This window comes from Triturus cristatus, chromosome 10, assembly GCF_964204655.1.
Source record: "Triturus cristatus chromosome 10, aTriCri1.1, whole genome shotgun sequence".
Lineage (NCBI taxonomy): Eukaryota > Metazoa > Chordata > Amphibia > Caudata > Salamandridae > Triturus > Triturus cristatus.
This window is the reverse complement of record NC_140593.1, coordinates 139,266,103-139,291,760: the sequence shown is the minus strand read 5'-3', so window position 1 is coordinate 139,291,760 and position 25,658 is coordinate 139,266,103. Positions and strand designations below refer to the sequence as shown.

The 25,658-nt window shown below is 40.7% G+C and overlaps 1 protein-coding gene across 1 annotated transcript in view; it reads right to left on the bottom strand.

Moving 5' to 3' along the window:
- LOC146789044 (collagen alpha-6(VI) chain-like) overlaps positions 1–25,658 on the bottom strand; it is a 788,523-nt gene that overhangs the window by 189,638 nt on the left and 573,227 nt on the right. Inside the window, exons 15-22 of the mRNA XM_085631022.1 lie at positions 23,585–23,656; positions 23,458–23,484; positions 20,130–20,174; positions 19,985–20,038; positions 16,155–16,217; positions 12,673–12,738; positions 3,073–3,126; positions 1,368–1,400 (exon numbers count right to left, since the gene is read on the bottom strand). Of these exons, the coding sequence (XP_085487148.1) occupies positions 1,368–1,400; positions 3,073–3,126; positions 12,673–12,738; positions 16,155–16,217; positions 19,985–20,038; positions 20,130–20,174; positions 23,458–23,484; positions 23,585–23,656 (414 nt within the window). The remainder of the gene's footprint in view (positions 1–1,367; positions 1,401–3,072; positions 3,127–12,672; positions 12,739–16,154; positions 16,218–19,984; positions 20,039–20,129; positions 20,175–23,457; positions 23,485–23,584; positions 23,657–25,658) is intronic.

Sequence of the window (25,658 nt, the reverse complement as noted above, 5' to 3'; positions counted from 1 at the left end):
TTGCCATTGTTTGAAACTCCTTTCCACTACTTACTTGCCACCCCTTGCTGTAGCACCACACGGCAGCAGCGTAGTAAAGAATTTATGTGACACCGGCTCTGACAGTGATTGCCATCACTGTACAAACACAGCAGAGGAGCAAAACTTGCCCCGTAAACCCATTACTCCTTTCTTTTCCCATTGAGTTACCAGCCACCCCTTGCTGTAGCACCACACGGCAGCAGCGTAGTAAAGAATTTACGTGACACCGGCTCTGACAGTGATTGCCATCACTGTACAAACACAACAGAGGAGCAAAACGTGCCCCGTAAACCCATTACTCCTTTCTTTTCCCATTGAGTTACCAGCAAACCCACAGTGTGGGCATTAATCATTGGCCTTCTCCGGATGCTTGAACAATAATTTATTGAGTTCTTCATGGTCTTATTTACTTTTGTGCCCTAAACTTATCCCTGCCACACAACATGTGATGTGTTCAGAAGGTTATTGATTCCTCATCCTCATTGCTCGACTTTTACCAGGAGAGAACAAACCACAGTGCAAAAAAACTAGTTAACACAGACACCAATAGAAATGTGCATCTAGAAGGTGAAAGATCACCAACAAAAGGGAAACATTTACATCAAAGATTGCTCAGATTTTTTGGGAATTCACTATCCCAAGTTCTCATCCATTTGTAACTGTTCTTTCAACTATTTTGCCTTGATCAGCGTTGATTAGGTGAGCCTGTAACTTCTTACCAGAAAACCCAGTTTTTGGAACATCCCTGTACTCTTTTGAACAATGAACTAGCGCTTCCTAGGAAGGTGCCCATTTTGAAATTGAAACTGCTCTGTCATTGGCACAAGTTCTTCCAGGATGTGAAATCATGGTTGTTTCCCCATTGGTAAAAACTCAAACGGAATGTTGCCAATTTAACTTGTTACCACACCTCCACCCTTCTTCAGGCTCTGATAACACAAATGCACAAATTTCACACGGGCCAGCTTTCGACCACTCTTGAAAAACACAGAGGTCTAAGTTCCTTGAAACTTGAGGTCATGCCAGGAAGGGCTCCGAATCTGCCCTAGTGGAGATGATGGATACATTTGAGAATCATCTTAGGTCCATGAAAAAGTTGGCTATTTTGCAAATTAGTGTGGTGTTCTAACTAACTTGTGGCTCTGGTTTTGTACTTTGACTTTTGCACCAAGAAGACAATTTCAGTTGAATGTTGCACTCTATTAATACAAATTCAATTCACATTTCTGAAAACTTTAAATGAAAAAGAAACCTGAAACAGATATATTCTCTACACAATATTCACTTTAACTTCGACGTAAGCATACATCTTCAGAATGTACAAATATGTGAAGGTGTAGTAGTACCTTTGGCCCCGGGATTCCCTTCCGACCTTCCACCTGTGCAAAAAGTAGCAACATAGAAATAATATTATTGCAGCTTTTAAACATTAACATTAATGCAAGTCACATACCTATGCTGCTACTTTTCAGGAGAAAGAGACACACCTTTTTTGAAAAGCTTAAATACGAATTTACATATTTGTGTTGTCTGGCTTGAGTAACATGTGACATGCATGTTTTGATAAGCCTCAGTATTATGCGTTATTTAATAACAGCGATTGTAACAAAAATCTTGATTTATAACGAAGAAACACAAATAATAAATAGGAAATAAGGAAACTTTAAAGTATCTATTTTTTCTTTTCTTGAAATGCTGACTAGTGAAATAAAGATAGTAATAACAATTATTATTCCTTTTTTCGCCCTACAGCTTACTGCCCCCCTGTTTACATCATGGTCAGCTGATTCCCACTTCTTCATCACCCCTGCATCAACCCTAAGGCGCCATCCTTCCTCTGTGCTGCCGGTAGCTCAGCAGTTTGGCTGCAGTGCTACATTTTATTTCAATAACAATTGGGCTTTTTCCCTTATCCCTTGCTGGTGACTTCTTCAAACAGGACCCAAGTTATGTGCTCATTATATGGATGCAAATGTGACTTCACAGGAAATGACGTCACACAAACGTGGCAATACCAGAAGTGACATTGGTAAAGAAATGCAGAATAACTAAAATAACAATACAATTTCATTAAAGGAGACTCATATCTTACAAGAGTAGTGAGCAGTGCTTTGATGTGAGTGACAGCACAACACACGAGCCAAATGTGTGAGTCTCACTCCCAATGAGTGAAACTTGAAGGCTCTAAGTGTATTTCATTTTTCAATGACATTATCAAGGCTTGTTTTTTTAAACTATAGCTAATAGAATAATGTATTACTTTAGTCATGGTTAGTTTAGAAAAAAGAATATATTATATCTGGGACATGTTTTCAAGAGACACTTGTACTGATTGGGCTGCTCTTCAATACCAAGTGACATACATGTGTTGGAGAGCCTTAGTATGAAGGAGCAGACACATTTTGATGAGCTTCAATGTAAAGTAGCAGCCTCCTTTTGATGAGCTTTGATACCACATGGCACAGATATGTGAATGATCTTCAATACCAAGCATCGTACACATGCCAAAAATTACGGTTCCACCAAGTTACTTATATGTGCTTATTTATTCTTGTGACACTCTTCACAACTAATTAACATATATGTGCTGACGACCTTCAATATCAAGTAGCATACATTTGTTGATGAGCTTCAACCCCAAGTGACGTACACAGCCTAATTAAACATGTTACCAAGTGATGTAGGTGTGCTTATTCTTGTGCCACACTTCACTACCAGGCAACATACGTGATGAGGTGTCTTCAATAACAAGTAACAAGGATGTACTGATGATCTTCAGTATCGAATAACGTGCATGTGTTGAAGAACCTTAATCCCAAGTCACATACACATACAAATTAAACAAATTGCCTAATGACATATGGGTGCTTATTCATGTCTTGACACACTTCACTACCAAGTAACTTACATGTGTTGATGATGTTCACTGTTAACTAACATGCATGTGTTGAAGAAATTCAATCCTAAGTGACAAACATGGGCGAGCCCTGGGTTCCTAGTTTTCCAACTACGCAACATACAACAGCAGACACAACAGAGCGTCAGCCTTACTGATTTCCCTTTGGATCCGGGTGATCCTGGCTGGCCATGTTGTCCAGAGTCTCCCTGTAGATATAAAATACAGAACTGGATCAGTATAGGAAATGTGAATACAATCATAGTAATTCATTTGGTATGGTGTGCAAGGCAGAGTTATGAGGGACTCCCTGGATCATCATATTCAGTGTCTTGCTATATTATGTTATGTCAATGGTGCTGGGCCATTTGATATTACAGATTGCAGATACAGTGCTCGTACAGACAGGCTCGGACTAGAGTACTAGAATGAATTGGGTTTGAGGTTTGTAGTCAAAGTCAGGAGCTGGGAATCTTAAAGCATAACTATAGATGTAAGAAGCCTCAGTCTTAAAATAAGCTGTGATTGAGCTTTAGGCATTCCACGAAGAGAAAAAACCACAGAGGTTAATCAATTTTAGTAAGATAATTTTGAGTCAAATGTAGTATACTATTACACTATGTTACTTTACCAACACCATCAATGAAGCCACCAGCAGAAGCAAAGCACTTTTCAAGACAATCTAGCACTGCCAGAGCCACCTATTCCTCACTCCACAGAAAAGTGCACTGCCCTCAACCTCTTCTTCAATTAAAAACTACAGAAGATCTGATAGTACATCAAACACAACAAAACTACTTTCTCTTGTACACCCACCCCCTTCCCGTAGAATCCTGCAATGGTCAGCTTTCAAAGCTATTTTTCTCGCAGATCTCGCCAACATACTCAACTCCCTCAAAGCCACTTTTGACGAAGATGATGTCTTATCATCATCCTTTTTCGAAGCTCTCCTCCCTGCCGACCATTGTCTAGACATCCCTCACTCAAGGAATCTTCCCAGAAACTCTCAAGACAAGCCAGATCCTCTTACTCCTAAACAAACCTAGACTGGATCCATGGGACCTTGCCCACTACCAGCCCATCATTCACCTACCATTAATCAGCAGGATCATTGAAAAAGCATTTTAAGTTCACTTCCCAAATCAAATTTATGCTAACCATTTCCTACATGACTATCAGTCTGGCTTCAGATCACGCTGCAGCATGGTAACTACTACATTACACATCGTAGATGATGCTCTCTGGACCACAGATGAAGATGACCTGCCTCGCGATGTTGTTTGACTTCTCATCTGCTTTTGACACAGTCCACCATCTCACCATCATATGCATACTGGAGCATCAAATGGGTTCCCCAACAACATCCTTCGATGGTTCTCCACCTACCTTTCGAACTGACACTAGTTTGTTCATCTGAATACCCCCAAGAATGTCCCCACCATCTTCAACCTGTAAATGGAGCACCTTAGTACTCTCCTCTCTGATACCAGCATCCAGATTCACTAATACATGGAAGATATACAACTCTAATTGAAAGTCTCCCCTGCTTCAGACATCCAATGCCTCAAAAACTACCGGCACATTATACAGACTTGGATGTACAGCGTCTACCTGAAGCTCATCCCTACCAGGATAGAATCCCTGTTATTTCCCAAGAACACGAAACAAGAAACAGCACAAACATGACTCAATTACATGAACATTGATGGTTTCGAACCCCAACTTTCACCAAATGCTGAGTCACCTGGATTCATCCTGGATACCAGCTTAATCCTCAAGGAACACATTACCAAAAACAGAAAGACAGCTGTAAGAAACTGGATTGTAGGGGGGTGACTACCCACGTAAAGGAATAATCACATCCCTTGTCAGGGTCAAAGTCACCAAATTAACCTGAGTACAGCCCCCTGGTAGCTATAGTACAGAGCAGACAGGATTAATTTAGGGCAATATGAAAGGTATTTATGCAGTACAAAAACAGTAATACCGTTGAAATACATAACGATACAAATCCAAAACAGGACTAGAAAAACAGAGTACATTTTATAAACAAAATGACACCATATTGACAAATATCCAATAGGGGAACCAGAGGTATGTGTTTACATTTTTTGAGTAGGAATAGCACCAAGAAGTATAAAGTGCCAATGACTGTGAATGGTGCGCTAGGTTGGGCCCTAGTCACAATTTAACGCTGACCACGATGGAGCATGGGTCGGATACACCATCCAGGTTTGCCGTGGTCAAAGATTTTACCTTCTGACTTTAGGTCTTTAAGAATCAATCCAAAACAGGAGGGAAATTGTAAAGCCCCACAAGACCTCAGGGGAGGCATACACAGACTTACACGGAGTCAGGCAGGGCCCCAACAGCAGGGTTCAGTCCAGGTTGAGCCACTGGTCAGCAGGGCAGTTGCAGTAGCTTGTTGTATCCCTGTAGCTTTAACAGGAGTTGAGCCTTATAACCATTGGAGTGCTGGGTCCAAAAGAGAGCAAGTCTAATCCTCAGGTTGCACACAGCAGGTCCAGTACCCTTCTGATCTCTCTCAGGTCTAGGAGTGTTTTTAAGTAGGTCTGATGAGATGCCACATTTATGCTTGACAGGAGCTAGTGGCGGGGAATGACTCCTCGGCACACCCTAACCAATGGAGTAAAAGGTCCCATGGCCAACCATACCCACTTTAGGAATTTTCAAGATGGCACGATTAAACGTGGGCTTTGAAGGCAGGGAGTATGTGTGGAAAGTGTACGATGGTAATCCTAAGGTCCCTCCACATCTAAAACGAAAATCTGGTTTGGGGCGTCACTGTACCTCCAATAATCCCAGGAACAGATGTTTTTTCACATTCTGTTTCCCCATCTTTCAAATGTCCCCCCATTGTTATATGTAAACTCCAACAGGCATGTTGATCAGGATTTGACACTCCAGCGGGATATGACATTGCAATGTCAGAAAAAGGTCCATTGTGTTTGGAACCTTCCTGGCTGTGGGGACATAGGAGGAGCCCCGGCCAATTGTCAGCAACTATTTGCCTTTCCTAGGGAACAACAGCACCTCCCCACACCTAAAGCCTTTAGCCTGCTATGGAAGCAATTTTTCATCAAGGGGGCTTTCACCTGCAAGGCAATAGTTAGAGCTCATGCAAATGGGCTATCGAAGACTTTAGGCAGGGAAAAGGTAACTTTCTAAAAGGGCATGAATTTACTATTAAATTGGACTTTGAATACCTATTAAAAATAGCTGTTTAATTTTTTTTTCTAGCTGTTTCGTAAGCAAAATTAGATTTATTAAATAAAAGTTTGCAACCCAGTGTTTTCTCATGGAATAGCCAACCTTGCTACAGTGAAAATAGCTTTTGGGCCTTTTTCAATGTAAGGAAGTTTCACATTAAATTCCTACATGTCCTACTTTGAAATTCCATGCACTCTGCGTTATGGGTAATAAGGCCTGCATAAAGATGACTTATTAATATTTCAAATTAAGGTTTTAACCTGTCAAAATTGGTTTTTGGGACTGCCAACAGCTCTTGGAAACACATACCCACAAGGCAACCTTTTACAACTTTGAACCGTGGAACCTGGTAATTTACCTGATGCCACTGCACCTCCCATGCCTTGACTACGACCAGCATTCTCTCACCACCGCTCAATGCTCCAGTTATTTCAGCCCATTACACAGACCTGAGGTTAGTGCCGTAGCTAGGCGTCTCTTGTGTTTGGTTTCTCCTTTTATCAAGTAACCCTTACAGTCTGAATTAAAATGAGGAACTTTTAACAGAAAAAGGGACTAATTGTGAGAGTTGTGTGAAGTAAAACAACATAAAATAACAGTAAACAGGATCATTATCATCAGTGAAGGAACCGACAATACGGTGCTTAGGATTTAGCACAGGGGCCAGTGTTCAAATCACCAGTAAGTGGACTCAAACTTGTTTCAGTAATTCTTCTTAGACATTTTCTCAAGGACTCATACCCCAAAATCTCTCTAAATGAACCATTTTTGAATAAGAGACATTTTTCACCTAGGTCTAATTTTAACTTACAGAGAGTAAAAGGGTAAACTCAGTGGTGGTCTCCGCAACTGGCTTTAGGGATATGGAGGTATGTCACATGTAACTGAAGGGGGATGAAGAAAAGCATGCTCAAGCTTACTGTGAAGCATCCATGTATGGTTGCTAAAGTGATTGTGTTCTTTTGTCACAGACTACCTCTCCTGACATAAGGAGTGTGCCTTACCACTAGAACTTGAGTGGTCCTGCTCAAAAGGCTCAATACACAGCGCTCTACTGGGAATACACTATAAAAATACCACATACATACATATATCCCTAGTAACTTGACCTGAGCAGCAAAGCATCACTCAGAAAATTGGGTTAAGTATGTGAGTAAAACCAACCAAACTTCGATAGATCTGAGATATAATGAATGTAAATGTCGCATCTAAGTTTAACTAAAGATATAAACGTGTTTCCTGCAGCAATGACAAGAAATATGTAAGAATTACAAAGATTAAGGGAAAGGAAAAATATTGTCATAGAAAATCCATAGGAAAAACTTTACATTAACATTTTTAGGAAATAGAAAAGTAATGAAAACTTTTCTAATCAACCTTCAAAGAATTGACCAAAACCTAGGCTTCCTTCACGGCCAATCCAACAGTGCCCATGCCTGGATGTAAGCTACGGCTCTGCCCCGGAAAAGGATTCTTATCTGTGAGACCAACCTCAAGGCTATATTGAATTAGGACTCCAGAAGGTCTGATATCTGTTGGGACAGTCTTAAGGGCAGTTCAGACATCTGGTATAAAAAGGTTCAAGTGAGACAAGGCCACAGTATAAGGCTGACCTGTAAGTGAACCCAACTCTCTGATTTTGGTTTTTCCTCCTGGCCGAAACTTCCATGCACAAATTTACAATTAACATTGGCTCTTTTCAAATGCTCATTGGGATCAGACATGAATATTTACATATTGAGAGATCTTTGATATTGGATTGTCTTTCAAAGGTACATCGGTCATAATTTTTATAGACTTCATAAAACTCTGGCTAGAACATGGTTCTGCTGTCATTGGACCATGACCTTGCTTGGTTGATCAGGTTATCCTAGTGAACTGCACAATATTTAGTCTAAAACAAATAAAATATATATTTTTTTACAACCTGGAATCTTCAGGGCAGGTCGCAATGATTTCACCCTTGAGAAAGGTTGTTGTGGGGGTACTTCCTTAAACTAAATTCACCAATCATCATCATCATATATTTCTTTATTTCGGTTTATACGCCACAAAAGAACAAACACAGGTATATAAAAATATGGCAAAAAACGGTTAAAAAGAAAGATTAATTTCTTTTTCATTAAAATGATTCTTGAGTTAAAAACAACGAGAAGTTCAATCACATTGCCAAATCCTTATTTTATGCTTTATGAAAATTTGTCTCTGCCCACCACATTGAGCTTAGAAAACATGAGACCGCATAGGCAATATGGAGTTTGGAGTTATATTTTAGGAGCTTGAATGCTTCTATGCAATGCATTGTGCCAAGGTTTCTACACAACTGGATCAACCATCTGTGTCTAATTGTATGGTATCCCTTGCAAAAGAAGAAAACATGGAGTTCAGACTCCTCACCCGAGTTACATGCTGGGCACCCCAATGGAGTGCCACTAGACCATTTGTTAGTGAAGGCACGCAAGGGGAGGCAGCCATGCCAAAACTGCACATACAGTTTCCTGGCTAATACCGGACGGATTTCGTCAAGGCATGGTTTCAAATTATACGTGACGTTCACATTCAGAAAATGTGATGTAAGAGAACCAGTGGTAGAATCTTCGTGAAGTTTATCAAGTTTTCCACCCCAGTAACTAGTTCTTAGTTGTTTACGCGAGATTCTCAAACATGCTGTATCTGGGTTATCCCAAAGATCGTTTCGGCCAATTGCAGAGAGTCTCAAAATTTCTAAGAGCTCGGATCTATACTCGGCCAGTTCTGATCAACCAATCACCAATCAACTGCAGATTCCTTCCAGGCTTTGCAGACTTTCCTCTGGTGCGGGTCTGTCCTAGTTTCCGGGTAATCCTGAACTCAGGAAATAAGATCTGAGTAAGATGCAGGAGTTTATTGCATATCAAGTGCCCCCAATCAACTAACCTATGTTAACCCAGTATTCCCAGTGCTTCCAGTTATTTGTGAATTTTACAAAGACCATCAGCTCCCTCATAATAAGTCAGACTTTCTCTAAGCACATACGTTTCAAGTTCCCCCAAAAAGAAAAAAAGACAATTTGTAGTAGATTCACATCTCATTATCCCTGAAGGTCAAATCAAGAAACAGGCCTTCTGAGTTCTGGATCACATCCTTGGAGTAGGAACTCAAGAGACTGGTGGAATAGCTCCTCCAATGTTTCTTTGATGATGCAAATAGATTTTTCAGTTAAGCATCTATCCCTTTCTTGACCTGTTTCAAATAGTTATCTTATAAAAAACATGGAGCAGGAGCACATAAAGGCAAATCATGACTTGCCTCTATTCAGAGCCATTTTAAGCCATGTACAAGTAGTCAATTGCCCAGAATACCCTCCTTCCAGCTCCCCTTGTAAAATAAAGGACCTTGCTTTGGATAAAAAATAACCAGGGTCTTTCCAGCCTTAGCTCTTATGATTTGAGGCAGTTGGTAGTAATTAAATTAAAATGGAATTCTTGCTATCTCACCCTTTCTCCTTAATTCACCTCACATCTTCTACCTCACCTCTTTTTCTTCACTGTTCTCCCTCCCTTTCTTTACCTCTCTCTTTCTACAGCTTTCTGTCATGTCTGCCTACCACATTTATATCTACATCACCTTTTTCTCAATGCAGCACTTTATTTCCCACCTCTCTCTACTTCTCTGACACAATCTCACTTCTCTCTCCGCCTCATGCCTCTCTCTGAACCTCACTGTTGTTTCATCTCACTGTTCCATATCTTTCCTCCTACTTCTTCGCTCTCTAACTCATATCTCTCCAACCCTCCCTTCTCCATCTCTTGACCTCACCTCTCTACCCCTTTGACTGCCTTCTCTCTACCACACCATTACCTAAAGTTTCTACTTCAAATCTCTCTCTACCTCACCTCTCTCAAACTACCTAACCTCTATATTTTTTTCAGAATTTGTTTACTACCTCAACTCTCCACCTCCCCTCTCTCTCTCTCTTAAACTCCTTCCTCTACCCCACCTCTCTCATTATCTTTCTCTATTGTTTGTACAAGTCTTTTAATCTGTCTTTCTACAATGTCATTACCTTTTCTTTCATCTATCTCTGCACCACCTTCTCCATTTCAACTTGCCCTCTCTATCCACCCTCTCTTGCCCAGCTTTTCGCTCTTCATACACTTCTCTACCTCCTCTCTCTCTCTTTCTCTCTCTCTCTCTCTCTCTCTCTCTCTCTCTCTCTCTCTCTCTCTCTCTCTCTATCTCTACCTACTTCACAACTTTCTTTCTCACCCTCTCGCTCCTTCTCTACTTTTGTGTCACCCTCACCTCTATTTCTCTACCTCACCTTGTTCACTCTGCTTCAATCTATTTTCTCTCTTCACCTCCCTCTTTCTACCCTTCACCCCTCTCTCACTGCCATTTGTTCTGCCTCATTACCCTCTTTCCATGGCCTATATTTCTATACAGCTACAAATTTTGCACCCTCTACATTCCCACTCTCTCTACCTTGCATCTTGGTATAATTTGTTTACTGCCTCTACCTGTCTATATCTACCTCTCTCTTCTTTTACCTCTCCCTAACTTACCTCTCTTTCTGATTTACTGGGGTACAATGGAAACACACCCCATTGTGCACACCACCACTCTCCTTTCTTTCTTCCTTCCTCTCCCTAGCTTTCTTTATCTTACTACCTCATTATAAAACCATCCTTGTCTTTTTACCTTCATTTCTCACCCTACCTCTTACTCTTTCTACCTCACCTGTATCTTTAGTTTATGTCTGTCTCTACTCCCATTGTCTCTACTTGGTCTCTTGCACTATACTGTGCTTTTTACCTCCCATCTTCCACCATCTGCCATTTCACTTACTGCACAGAGTGTAAGGTCAGCATCTAGCAAGAGATATGTACACAAGAGAAACACAAGAGGAGGAACAAGGCTGGGCAAGGTAGATAAGGGGAAATGATCAGAGTTCCATTAACAAAACTGTGAAAATCCTCAGAGCAGTGACTGTTGCAGAGCGAATAGCAGTTGCTAGAGTAGATTTTTTAGTATAGGTGGATTTATTAGTATTTACGAATATCTGTTAATTAAAGCTACAATTTCAAGTGCCATGGGCACATGTCCTTTTTTTAGCAATATGCATTCATCCATTAACACTCACAAAAATACTCTTAGCACTTCTTCTAACTAAATGGAAGCAACAAGTTGGTTAGACGCTAAAGTCCTTGTAAAACAGCATTACAAGACGAAAACATCTACTTCCATGCTAAAAAAAAAATGACTGTATCAATGCTTGTTCACACATTCCTTTGGTGCTATCTGGCTGTGGAGGCTGGGTAGCTAGCACTTTTGGCTTTTTCTGCTTGCCTTATGCCTGATAATTGAATATAAAATTCAAGATAGTTGGCCATTTCAAGAGCTTGAATTAGACGAGAATGGGTTATCCATTCAAGGTTATTGTAAACATATATCTGGTATTCCAAGACCCTGTATGGGGATGTATAGAATAAATATGTTTATGTTTAATATTAAAGTACATTAATTGTATATATTTTGAATGTAAAACAAAAGAAGGAAATTGCTAAAGCACTATTACCTTAGTTTGAATAAAATCTTAAATTATTTTAAATATATTAAATAAAATTACAATAATTCTGAAGTTTAAAATAAAAAATAAATTCCCACCTAAAGAATATTTATTATGAATTAATAATTATTAAAAGTCATAATCAGAATAATTTAAAAGTAATTGAATTATGTTTTATTACAGTGCAATGTTACATTAAGTTTCAAATTAAAAAAAGGCTGTGAAAATATTTTATAATTCATTTGAATTAGAATTTTATATTTTTTCATTGCATTCAATTATTCTCAACAATTTTAAAAGAATTCATTTAATTTGACATTATTTGTTATAGGGTTTCATTATAAGTCCTTACGTAGATAATTTCTATGGGAGGGTGTTGCAGTATCTGTGGTTGGCCATAAGTGTTGATGTACTAATTACTGATTCTTTTAGTCAGTAGTAACCTTCACTCGTAAATCTAGCTTCATCTCCTTTTTCCCTTTTTTTGCGGGGTGAAGATGTGTAATCCTACATTTTAAGTAACTTTACAGTAGGATTTTGTAAATTGGCAAAAGTAATAAAGTTACTCAAAAGTACAAGGCTATATTTACATGTGTAAATTACGCACAAGTGTAAGATGCCTTAGTGAATAGCCACCTCTAGTGTGATCACTGCCATGCATACATGAGTTATCAAAAATTTAAGGGATCTCCTGCAAACATTCATATTTTTTTTCAAATATTGCCCCCGCTTTCCTGATGTAATCCAACCTCACAATGTAATCATCCTTAAAACTTTCCAGACAATTCATTCTCCTTGTTCCACTGAGCTGTAAGAAAATGTTTTGGGAAAATCCATTAAAAAAGCTTTATTTGCCTTGTCTGAGCATTTTTTTCGTCAAGTGTAAAGCCTTAGAACACGTTTTTATTCTAGGTTGGCGCTTGATACAAACCTCTCGTAACTATCAGCAGCTCAGTGGACATTCTTGAGTACTCACATTCTCTCCTTGGTCGCCTTTTCTCCCAAGAGGACCACGTTCAACTGAATCAGCTCCCGAATCACCCTAGAGGGAAATGGAAAATGTTCATAACTTTTATATGAAAATATGTTATGTCTGGTGTGTCTCTGTAGTAGCTCCATCCCCACAAGTAGATACACAAGAGACTTGTTTCAGGTCAATATCAATCAATTTTCCGTCACACTCTCTAGGAAGCTGAAATACCACAACTGTCTCTCCATCAAGATGAACAGCATTAACTCTCACAGATGAGCCACATTCCTTCCCTGTTACATCCAACTTCAAAACTCGCTGTACCAATCAACAAATATATCTTACCTGAAGAAGAAGCTCAAATGTTTACTAACATAAATGCATCCTTTCATCTCTTCAATAAAGGAGGTATATAGTGCCAAAACTAACACATGAACCTGGACAGCATCTTTAGTGTTGAAGCACGCTTCACAACCATCAATACTTGTGCATTTCCCTTCTTAACCTCAATATTCAATCAAATGCCACAATTCAAGGTGGCAGCCTAGGCATTATCTTCAAATTTATGGTAATTTTCTGTGAAAATTTGCTCTTTCTATTACTTCATTCTGCCAGAAAACCTTTTCTTCTACCACCCTGTACCAAGAGCTAACCGATGATTTCTAAACTTACTCTAGGCTTCTGAGACAACCAGGAACATACATCATAAAGCACAGACATTTCCGATTATGGATGGATACAGACGACAGTCACCTAATGCCAGAATTTACATTTAATGAACACTCCACCAAACACCCCATATCTCTTCCTGGCTACATTACAGTCAACTATTAGTTATTTAATATTAATTCCAGTTTATTTCAGTTGAACGGAAATAAAGAAAAATAACCATGAACAGCAAACAATTTCTTCAATAGTAACATTGTATGAGCTTAGAAGAAAACAAGAACTAGCATTGCAATAGGTAAACTGCCAGGATAGACTGACTTCTGCACAAAATATTCAACACAGAATCACTCTTCAATGTACATTGCCATTTTCTAGGCCCTTCATGCATTTATCAATCTTAAAATCTTTGAGGATTCAATTTCATGCAAAGCCTACCATAGGCTTCTCCGCAAGTCATTTGATGTAAAAGATCACATCGAAGTGATTACTTGGCTCGACTGACATCACCACAGGACTCTTAAACAGTGTAGCTGGTCACTCAGCTCTGACATTGTAGAGTGCTACTGTTCACCCCTTTGTGGCTGTGCACTATATAGAGATTCAGCACTTCATCTGGTAAGCACAGGAAAGGGATCTCACTTTCCCACCTGAGTGGGGGTCAGCCACCTGAATCCTTAACATTTAATGCTGCTCTGGGTTGCGAGTTGAGCGAAAACTGGGCCCTTGACCTGTATACATCTATGTTGAATTACCATTCAGATCAACTTGGTGACCCTTCGTTCAACTTTTCTCCCATATAAAGCAAATTCCTGCACTTCGCCTAACAAGTAGGATTTGAGAATGGGTAAAGTCATCACTATGTCGGTAACATGTCTATGACAACCTCATATGAAATAATGTCCATGCAGGGTTTGCACACACACTATCACCAGTTTGTATTTCTTTACACAATAGACTAAATTTACAATGAATGAGGGGTACCTACCTTCTTTGACAGTCACAGGTCTCAAATCCAATTACATGCCTTTAAGTCGCCCACTTTTTGATCCAGGAACTTGAGCATAAATAACAGCTGTCAATAGGTTCAAAGCTCTATTTCCTTGCTTGACTGCACATGGTCACACCCATCCCCTGCCTACTTTCAGACCATGCTGTCTGTGCCTCATGGGGCTGATCAGGGACCCAGGTGTCTCTTTTCACTCTTAAACGTATCATTTAAATGCCATCATGTGAGTTGGCAGTTCTCAGTAATTGTTGATATTTGAGTATCTGAGATACTCCTGCCCCTTGAGGACTGAACTGGAAAGAAGCACACCAAACAAGTTGGTGAGCGCTGAGGCCTTACTCCTGGTTCCCATGTGGCATATGTCATAATAAATGCTGTTTACAACCATATTGTATCTTCTATTATTAATTTCATTATCTTGTAAATAGAACTTAGGACACAATATTTATATCAGACACAGATATTCCACTACCATATTGTCAAATCATCTGTGTCTGCCGTCAACATACGCCTGCTACCTGCACCTTCTTAGATCACCCTGAAACTATGCTAAGACTGCACCATGCTGGACAATTCTCCTCTAGACAGGGATCCATGCATCAATGTCTATGATGGCATTATTACCAAAGTAGCAAAGTTTCCAACAAAGTGACATGAGGAGGATGTTACAACCATTGCGTTTCGCTTCCTGCCAGAGTGGCTGGCACTAGGGCGGAGAGCACTCTGGACTGTGCTAATCCATTGCATGCATGCATGTTGGTCAACTCAATCTCCTTCTAGTCCTTTGCATGCATGCTGGCCAACTCAATCTCCTTCTAGTCCTTTGCATGCATGCTGGCCAACTCAATCTCCTTCTAGTCCTTTGCATGCATGCTGGCCAACTCAACTTCCTGCAGAAATACTATGGTGCAGCTGTTCTGTGCCTACAGAGGTTTAATCCCCTCCTCATTCGGAAGCCTCTTCCTAACTCCCAATTAGATGAAGGGACTACTTTAATTATCTTTTTCTGACATATGGTTGTCTCCCCTGAGCTGTCCCTGTAACTATACAGCAACTGTCCTCAATGTCCTCTTGTCGCGCCAAGTTGTCATTCTATAAAACCCACCAACAACCAGTTTATTTGCATGAGGATATGGATGCTTCTTAATGGAAACCAGTTAACACTGAAAACCAGATACTTCCCAAGTTACCATCCTTTCGAAAGGCCTGGAAAGCTAATTCGTTTACAGCGCGACCTATTCTTATGATTGACGGAAAATATAACTTCCAGTGTGTGCATTATTAAGAATACAGTGTGACACAACACAGGGTGGCTGGTGTGGCAAAGCGTAACAGTGTGGACATAGGCTTGAATGATTTAGCACACCATACTATACACTTCGTATAGCATACCATTAGGTGAAGCTACCAGAACAATGCATACACATAGCATAGTATTGTACAGCCTAGCACAGCAAAGCATGACATAAAATTGCATGGTAGAGCATAACATTAAATAAGATGAATGCTAGTGTGGTGTTGTGTAGCACAGGAAAGTATTGCATTGGACAGCATAGAATAGCACACTATACGAAAAGAAATGCTAATATTGGCTAAATATACATATTACATAGTATAATGTAGCGTAGAAACCTAAGCACAGAACAGCATTCCAGGAACTGGATTGGCATGGCATAACATATCATAACATAGCTCAAGGAAGAAAACATAGCATCACACGACACAACAGTGCATGACTTGGTGTGAAAACATATAGCATAGAATAGGGAGACCACAGAGAACAGGCAGAGGCCAGAATCATGATCAAGCTTACTGGATCTCCACGGAATCCCTTCTCACCGCGGTCTCCTGGGATCCCCCTTATCCCTGGACTTCCCTACGGTGGATATAAAAACAAGAGTTAAGGCTTGAAAAAGAAAACGTCTAAATATTTTTTTTTATATTTGACGTTGGAGTAACAATTATTTAATTTCAATTCTAGTTTATTTCAGTCGCATGGAAACACAGTGAAAAAATAGCCATGCATGTCTGATTGCATCAATTTCTTCAATTTTAACGCTGTGTGATGTATGGAAGAGAACCAGCACATGCATTTCAATAGGAACATTGCAAGAGTTATTGGTTTTCGGTATGTCTGTTTGTATGTTCTGAACACCAAGCTCGGTTAGAGCCTGGCGGACAGAGTGTGAGGGAACCGCCCTATAAAGAGATCCCCGACTGGTCTGTGGGATCTTTAACCCTTCAGAGAAACCACCCGTGGAGCAATTGCTCTGATGAAATATGAGTCTTATGAATAGAAAATGCATGTTGTTTTGGCCCCGCCCAGGAAACGTTTATATTTTTCAGAAGCAAACTCCCAAACCCGGAGTCTGTTTTTAAAAAAACAGGAAAACAATGTCTGTGAGAGACAGGAAGTTTACCACCTCTGTGGCAGGGCCATTGACTGATTTCCCTGCATGGGACCACCGTGGCATGCAACTGTGTGAGGGTCGCAACACTCTCAATGGGATGTGGTGGTGGTCACTATGACATTGAGGCCGTGTATTGGATGAACTGCCATGTCAAGGGTTTCCAATGGCGGAGTCAACTCAGAACCCTCCTTCCAAAACCCGTAGTTAGCTTGGTGGGGAAACTGTCAATTTATCACCAGTTCTACTATCACAACACCTTTGCTCCTGATAACTCACAGCGGATAAAAAAAGTTCTACAGTGAGTGTAAAATCTATAAACAACTTAAAAATGACACAAAAGCAGATGAATGGCAGATAAAGCGGGTGTAATTTGGGCATCATAGCCAATTACTGTGTTACAGAAGGCCAGGCTGTCACTTGCTGTTCCCACGAGCACTAGAAGGCAAAGGGATTCATGTCCAGGTGACCAATGGCAACTCCCTAAATTACTTCCATAATGACTCGCTTTCAAAAGAAAAATACATGTATGCTGATCACAGCCAAGAAGCATGCAATTAACCTATTATTGCTCAGCTCCAATTAGTGGGAGATTTGATTCTGTACTCAGAGGAAAACAAAAAACAAATTAAAAACAATGGGCCTAAAGCGCACAGTTTCTCATTTAGAAGATATATGTGGACAGTCTCAAGATCAGTAGTACGTCTCCTGAAGTTTGACTCATTAAAAAAAAATGTATTTTGATTTTGAAAACAATGCAATAAAGAACAGTATTCAGATGATACAATCAACATCCCCCCTCTGATGGCTTCCTGGAGCCATCACAAACAACCAACTTCATTTAATTTGGACTCCTTTTTAAATGATGAATATAAGGAGATATGTACTTAGAATTAGACATAGACATGCAGACAGATAGGAGGTGCTTTGTCCCTCTTTTGAGTGGAAGGGGGTAGTTGCAGTGTCAAAAGGGAAATACTCCAAGGAGCTATGCCATTTTGCGGTCCTTTTTTGAAGGTAGGTCCAGAGGAGCGTTTCTCATGTCAAGCCGGTATGTCCCCATGCGTCTTCCTTCTTAAATAGGGATGTTCAATCAGCCTGGAACTACGTGATCTCAGGTTTCCCCTGGGCTGTAGTGAGGTGTCATCTTCAGAAAGTGTTCCAAGACTATCACCAAGACTATCACCTAAAGGTCTTGTAGATTATGCAGAAATCTTGAATAATAATATTTCTGGATTCTTTTCAGTTTAATCTTTTTTCATTTATACTAGTATTTGTTACATAAGTAGATACGACAATAAATTAATTGGAGACTATCGTATCTAATTAGGTCTATCTAATTGTAACTGAAATACAGCTAAATTTACAAGTGATAGCAATGTTCTTAATTCAGAAACCTTTCCTCCTTCTAAAGTTAATAATGTTAAGTACTTTTTAATTTGGCAATACTAACAGAAACTACTGGAGTGCTGTAAGACAATTCAGTGGTGTGTGTGTCGGCCCTATTAAAAAATTATTTGGCGCATCTAGGTTTGAATTAGATGCCCAAAATACTCCATCATCTGTAGGCACACATGCCAGGTTCTAATTGATAAAATATAGTTGTGCAGAATTGACTGCCCACAGATAAATAGAAAAACTGTCAATGTGGCTGAATTTTCACAGTCATTTGGGGGTTCAGCAGGCATCGTCACTGTACCTGGAAAATACCAGTCTTGGGTGTAGCCACTGGGAATATTGGTAAAACTCATAACCTATTACTTTGTGTTGGTTGAGATAGCTCCCCAATGTTTTTGTACCTGATTTGTACACATATATTTTCTCCAAAAAGAGTTGATTGGTCTAAATGAGTTGGGAAGGTTAACTAAGCAGAACTACATTTTGTAGGTTGTAGGAGAAGACATTTGACCACCAGCTAATGGAGTCCAAAGAAACATCCTAATGCACATTTCCCAAACTCATACTTCTACGAATTGACCATCTTGTGGTCAATCCCGAAGTGCAAGTTTACTGAGAAAGTACTCATCAACATTTTTATCTTGCCGAGATTTCAATGAGATCTCTGTGACTCCCTCGAAAATTAAAAATATAGTCAAACTGTAGGGCTAAACCTATGCTGAGTAGATGCCTCACATTTTTCAAAACCTTTGTGAATTAGGCCCATTGCCTCGTAATAGAAGTGCGTCATTTATAACAAATTTGATTGGTTACAATAGTGCTGTGTGGTCACCCAGCTCTGGCCACCACTTCGAGTCAATACGTCAAGACTAGAGAAATAAAAATATATCAGAGTGCGGTGCCTGTCGTTGCATAGGTGTTCTATACATTTTGAAATCCATAGAAATGACTTCGTTGAGAAGATATGTTTCATGTTATGATATTGGACTGATGCATTTTTTAAGGATTGTTGTTGAGTGTTCTATAAATTTATATAGCTTTATTGCCCACTGCTGAGCGCTGTATCGAGGGACTATATAGAAGGAAAAGGAATTTAAGGGGTTTTGCACTATGGTGAAAAGGTATGTTCATGGTGCTCAGCAGCCTGATTGTGTGCCAGTGCTAGAAGAGTGGAGGAGAGTACAATATCTCTAAAGATATGATGCTGATCTGCTCTCTCCTCACGCGGTGCAGCATTTTAGCTGCTGAACTATGTTGTGTGAGAATTTATTAAATGAACACCCTAGTGTTTACATGGTATTGTAAGGTGGAGCTGGGCACCTTAAAAATCTGTTCAACAAAAATTATTGGTGTTTCACTGGCTTGTGGTAATCTATTGATTTTATACAATAAACAGCTTGACCCATCATGGAAGAGGTGTGAAGTAATTATTTGTTTTACATGAGCTGCAATTTGAATTGAAGTAGCACACTCTGCCCTGGATTACTTGGCTAGCTACAATTTATGGACCACGGTAAACTGGATGAGAAATCGTCACCTGAAAAGATGACTGGTCATGGTCTATCATCATTCATGAGGGACAGGGGCTTTCTGGTGGTAAACCAAATTATACATTATGGTCAACACATATAGATATATTAGTACATAAAATTTCCTTCAGGTTATTTATTGGTCCGCAACAAAAGAAATGGTCTCATACATCTCCCTAACCTCAGACCCTGTATCCGGCAGCATATCAGACACTCCTGTCCCATCGGTTGTCGAAAATCCATCAGCAAGAAGTAGCACTCGTTCAAGTTTGCATTGTTGCAGCCAATCAAGATGCACAATGACTTACCTGGTAGCCTAGATCTCCTCTAGCGCCTTTGTCTCCTGGAGAACCACGGGTCCCCTGCAAGTCAAACCACACGAATATGTTTTCTTCTGTTTTTGTGATAGCAAATTTATCTGCATGGTTTATAGTTAACTGAGGGAATCACTACCTGTTCACCGTGTATTCCGTCAAGCCCTCTGTCGCCAGTGTCCCCCTAAAATTAACAGGATGGTAGGAAGAGATGGTTAACATTAGTCTTTCACTTTATGTCAAGTAGATACATGGTGTTTAGCCCAGTACTGAGGCAGACTCAACCACCTCAGGTCAGAATGAGATGTTTTTTTGTGGCTGGCATGCTTTTTGGATTGATACATTCTGTCCAAATAACACCAGATAGACATCTGGTTTAGCTCATATCTAGATTCAATGCATCTGGAGAAGACTACGGCTCTTATTTATTCCGATGGGGCTGGTCACAGCAGTTACAAACTGCATTAGAATGTGTTTTTGACTTTCACACAGAGATTTCGATTCTTTGTTTAGATTTCTTTATTATTATGATAAAAATGAAACACAATGCATCAGCAATTCAAGGCATGTGTCCATCAGGCCATAAGGCAGTAAGATGAGTATCAACTCCAGAACTCTCTCCCCTCCCCATAAAAATAAATTAAAACCATAAAAACCTCTGGACCCAGTGGCAGTCAAAACAAAATCAGCACCACTATAACGACGACGTATCTATGGGTGGGACACTCTCCTTGGTGGTAGGGAGGGCCTCTGACAGACGAAGAAGCCTTAAGTATTTGGGACAGGTAAGCTCGTGGAATTCTGACGTCAACAACTTTAGAAACGGGACGCCAAAGTTTGGGAAATGAAGTTCCCCGGGAGGACAAGGTAAGGGTTAGGCGTTCCGTCCCTAAAATGTACCACATTCGATGCAAGCATCTCAAGTAAGTGGGAATGTGCCCTGAGCCCCAATGTGTGGAAATATTAGGCATGGCTGCCCTCAGGGTTAGACCAATCTGTCTACCCCGGCAGGATTTGAGTGATTTCGATTCTTTAAACAGCTGAAATCTCAGTGTGAAAGTCCTGGGAGAGATAAAGAATGATTGGGGAAATCAGACCTGGAATTACCATTCCCCACATTTCCCACTTCCTCATTTCTTAGTGGACCCCCTGGGTCTAATTTATAATGAGTCGTATTTCCCCACAACCCTTGTAAATGATACATCCAATATCGGTAATTATTGGGGGTTAGAGTTATCAACGCTGCTGAAATGGGTAACAGTGCCCATGAGTACCTATGGGGCCCATGAGTACGTGAAAACGTATTCTGAACTTCAGGATTTCTCAACCATTCATTGACGTGGCCTCCCTTCATTTCAGCAGCCAAAGTTTGAGAGTGAAGTGACTCTTCTAACTTGTTAACATTACTAAGTTGATTGTGACTTATGAACAATTGAGTGGCCCCAATGCAGCCTTCTCCGGACCACAACGCTTTGAGAAACCCCACTGTCCTGCATAAATATAATACAGCAGTGTCACAAACACATCCTCTTTATTACTTTCCCAGAAGATACTCTTGGCACAGCTATGTTTAGCTACTTCTTGTATGATATGTTCAACTCAGTATACTTTTGTTTATGTGAATTGCCATATCTTGACCCCTACAATACATACCGCTCCATGCCCACCAGAAGCTACTGGTGAGATATGGGCTGGGTCTGAAAGTTTTCAGGGTGTGAAGGCCTTCATTCCACACAATCCTCTTCAGCAGGAATTGAATGAAGGTTACAGCTCTATCAGAGGCTAGGGAAGGAGGTCTCTACTGGAAAACGCGTGATCAGCAGGGACTTGCATGTGCCGAGATCCCCTGTATTAAAAAGATGACACTTCCCATACGGCAGCACACAACATCATCATCAAACCACGTGACTCCTTTTGGCCAGGGTTTTCCAAATAATTCTATTTTGTTTGCATTTGTCACATAATCCACAATATGCTGCATAATTAGCAGATTTTACCCCCAGAAAATGTTTCTTGTTTAAATGGATCAAAAGTTACTAAAAACACCGCAACACGTGTTGCTGCACAGTGAAAGGCCTTTCGTAGAGGTTGACTGGTCACCTTTCAGTTGCTTGTTGCAGTATTTGGGTGTTACACGGGTACTAATATGGTGAAACCTTTGTCCATACAATGTTAACATGTTGATGAAATAATGAATGATACTGTCACAAAATATACTGCATCATTTGCCTTTTCTTGCTGCATTATTTTAGTCAAGCCTGCAGCATCATTTTATCCTCCTCTGACATGATTCCAGTGGCCCTACTAATGGTTTATGATTTGCCTCAACAGCATACTGCTGCATCACTTGCATTGAGAAAATAAGCTGCCCACTGTTTCAATTGGGTTATAATTGAGACAGATCCGCTTGAATCCCAGAAAGCCCCTTCCGTCTTGTGCACGGATCAGCAAGGCGCTGCAGATGTTACGTTTTGCTTGGAGGTACATTTGAGTCTATTTTGAATGCATTGGTTAATTTCCCTTAACCAATGATCTTGCACAGGCCAAGAGCTAAGGAAGACTTTTAAGCAAGCTGCAAGAGCCTGAACTCAATGAGGAAGAGGAAAGTGAGCAAAGCTGCTTTTCCTGAGGCGGCAGGTGCTCTTTCTGGGCCATCCCCTCTCCAGAGCAGCTCCAACTTGATGCTCGCTGTGAGTGACATACACACACAGTGGCAGCTGGTATTTGAAGGCAGTGGGAGGCGAGTCGCAGGGGGAATGAAGTAAAAATGTAAATAATGGTCAAGGGTCGGGGGGAATTAATTAAAAAGTAAAATTCTCGCTTACCTGTCTGTCGCTGCCACCTGCTGTCGCCGCCGCCTCCTCTGGGTCCTCTTCTGCCCGCTTCCAGGGCAGGAAGCAGGAAGCACTCGGCTCCCAGCCTCCTAATAGCAAATCACAATGCTGCAATGCAGCGCTGTGATTGGTCTGAGCGCCATGGATCGGCTCTCAGACAGAGAATGGGAGGCTGGGCATGTTCTCCATGCAGGCTGTAATGCAGCCTGCATGGAGAACGTGTAAAGTGCGCATGACGGTTTGACCGGCCCAAGATGGCGTACCAAAGCATCCTGCGCTCTTGGAGTGGGCAAACGACTCCTCACCTGCCCTGCTCAGTGAGTAGAGCAGCCCTACCCCTATCCGACCTGCTCAGTGAGGCGATGCTCCTCCGCCTTAGCAGAGGAGCCGCCACTGGACACACAAATCTGGGACTGGACAAACAGCAATTTTTTGTAGTTCTACTTTTCACAGAAGAGTTGTGTGAAAGCCCTTTTCCTTCCTTATCTACTTCTGCCTTTTTATTTTACCCCCTTAATATTGTACCAATTAATTAATTAATTATAAAGAGTGTTTGTGAAAATACTATAAAAGCTCTATAAATAAAAAAACGTTAATGACAACATTTTCTGAGTTGAAAGACTAAGCACATACCTTGTTTCCATGCATCCCCCGTACGCCCTGTGTAGGATGACAACAAAGTGTTTGTTAATGGTGGTCATATTACACAGGCGCCATGTTTTAGTGACTAACATGGAAGAGGTGTCAAGCACGCGCTAACCTTAGGGCCTTGTGTTCCCACACAGCCAGCGACACCTTGTTCCCCCACCGGACCTTGAATCCCTCGGTCACCCTGGAAGAGAGAAAAGACATTGATTTAGAACAGCAGTACTTAATCTTTTGACAGCTGTGGAACCCCAATGAATCACTACTGACATCTGGGGACCCCCACTGAGTCATAATGGGAAGCACGAGGACCCCCGCCTAAGCGACTTCAATGATTTGAACTTCAAAACAATACAAAAAAATAAAAATACAAAAACAAGTATAGATCAAACAAATGCTCAAATATCGAATTATTTGTTTTAAATTACAATCTTTTATAGAAAAAGGTTTCATGTTTTCAATTTTTCTTCTTAATTTGTATATTCTTTAGTAATTTTAATGTAAAATTTTAATATTATTTAATTTTATATAACACAGTCATGGACCCCCTGTGTAGGCCTCGCAGACGTGGTTCTTCGGACCACAGGATAAGAACCACTGATTTAGAGAGATGGAGAAAACAATAATTGCAACGTGGAAGAGCGGAATAAAAAGACAGCATATTGTGGCAACGGACAAATGATAGAAGCGCTAATCTTAGGATGCAATATGAATTTTATTGAAAAATCGAAAAGCGAATTTTAAAAATGTAGCTCAAACTAAAGGGAACCTCCCATATAAATCAGAAGTGTTCGCATGTGTGGTACCTTTATGACAAGGCATTTTGCTATAGTTTAGAAAATCGTTCTATAAATAATGAACCATCTTTTTTCAGATTTTCAACAGTATTGTATCAAAGATTTCAGTGGTGGCTGCAACCGAACAGAGGTGGTGGAGTGGGGCGGGGGACGGGTTTGAGGGAAGGAATTTAAAAAAATAGAAATCACCTGGGTACGGTCTCTCCTCAACTCTTTTGACTCCCAGTCCGAAGCAGGTAGCACACATGATCCCCTAAGCCAATCACAATGCTGCTGTCAATGGTCTGAGTGCTGTGGTTTGATACTCAGACGGGTACTATGAGCCTGAGCATGTTCTTCACCTGGCTGTACAATACAGCCGGGTGGAGAACATGCAAAGTGCGCATGACTGTTTGGCCGGCCCAAGACGGCTGCCCAAACCGTCATGCTCACTCAGAGAGTGCCCACCTCTCCTCCCCCTGACTTGCACAGCGCAGCCCCGCCCTTCCCCGCACCTAGAAGTGAGCAAGTGCGGAAAAATAGAATGATAAAAAAATTGTGTTATCATTTTATTTTTCCTTTTTTAACTGCTCAGACCCGAGTGTGGCGATGCTCTTCTGCCTTAGAGAAGGATATGCCGCTGAAAGATTTATAAGCAATGAATGTCCTTTTCCGGGAATTTACCCCATAGCACCTTGTCATTTGTATTTTTTTACAGTATTTAGCAGCGTATATGATTATCAGGTGTCTGAAGGTGCTTTGTAAGTAACCAATCGGAACATGCCTTCTAATTTGGTTTATCAGGTATTTGCACATTATTTTTTAACCATATTTTTACTGAGGATTATCTTCAGATGGATGACCATCATTCATACCAGTTCATAATATTTGCATGTTGTATTTACTAAGGGCCTGATTTAGATATCAGCCGACGGGTTACTCCATCACAACGGTGCCGGTAATCCCAACCGCCGAAATATAAATCCCGTAGGAAAAAATGGGATTTATATTTCGGCAGACAGGATATCTGTCAAGTTGTGATGGAGTAACCCATCCGCGAGATCTAAATCAGGCCCTAAGTTCTTTGTCAACGTCTAATCGGGAATTTACTAACAATTTGTTTTGGCAGGGTTTATAGTGATGGATGGGGGAGGAATAATAAAGGAAACCAGTCCCCCACCACCTTATTGTGAGTCACAGATGGGACTCATAGAATTGCCAGAGGTTCCTTGAGGTCAGAGAATGTTACAAGCAAACTCTCTGACACCAGCCTAGACACACTGCCAGCTACAGCAAACACGCACCACCTCTCATGACTCCATTCCCCCTCTCTCCTGACCGATCTCTTTCTGTTTTGGTTCGCTCCTGTTCCACTGCACGCAGATCTTTCTTCAGCATGTCATACATGTGGCC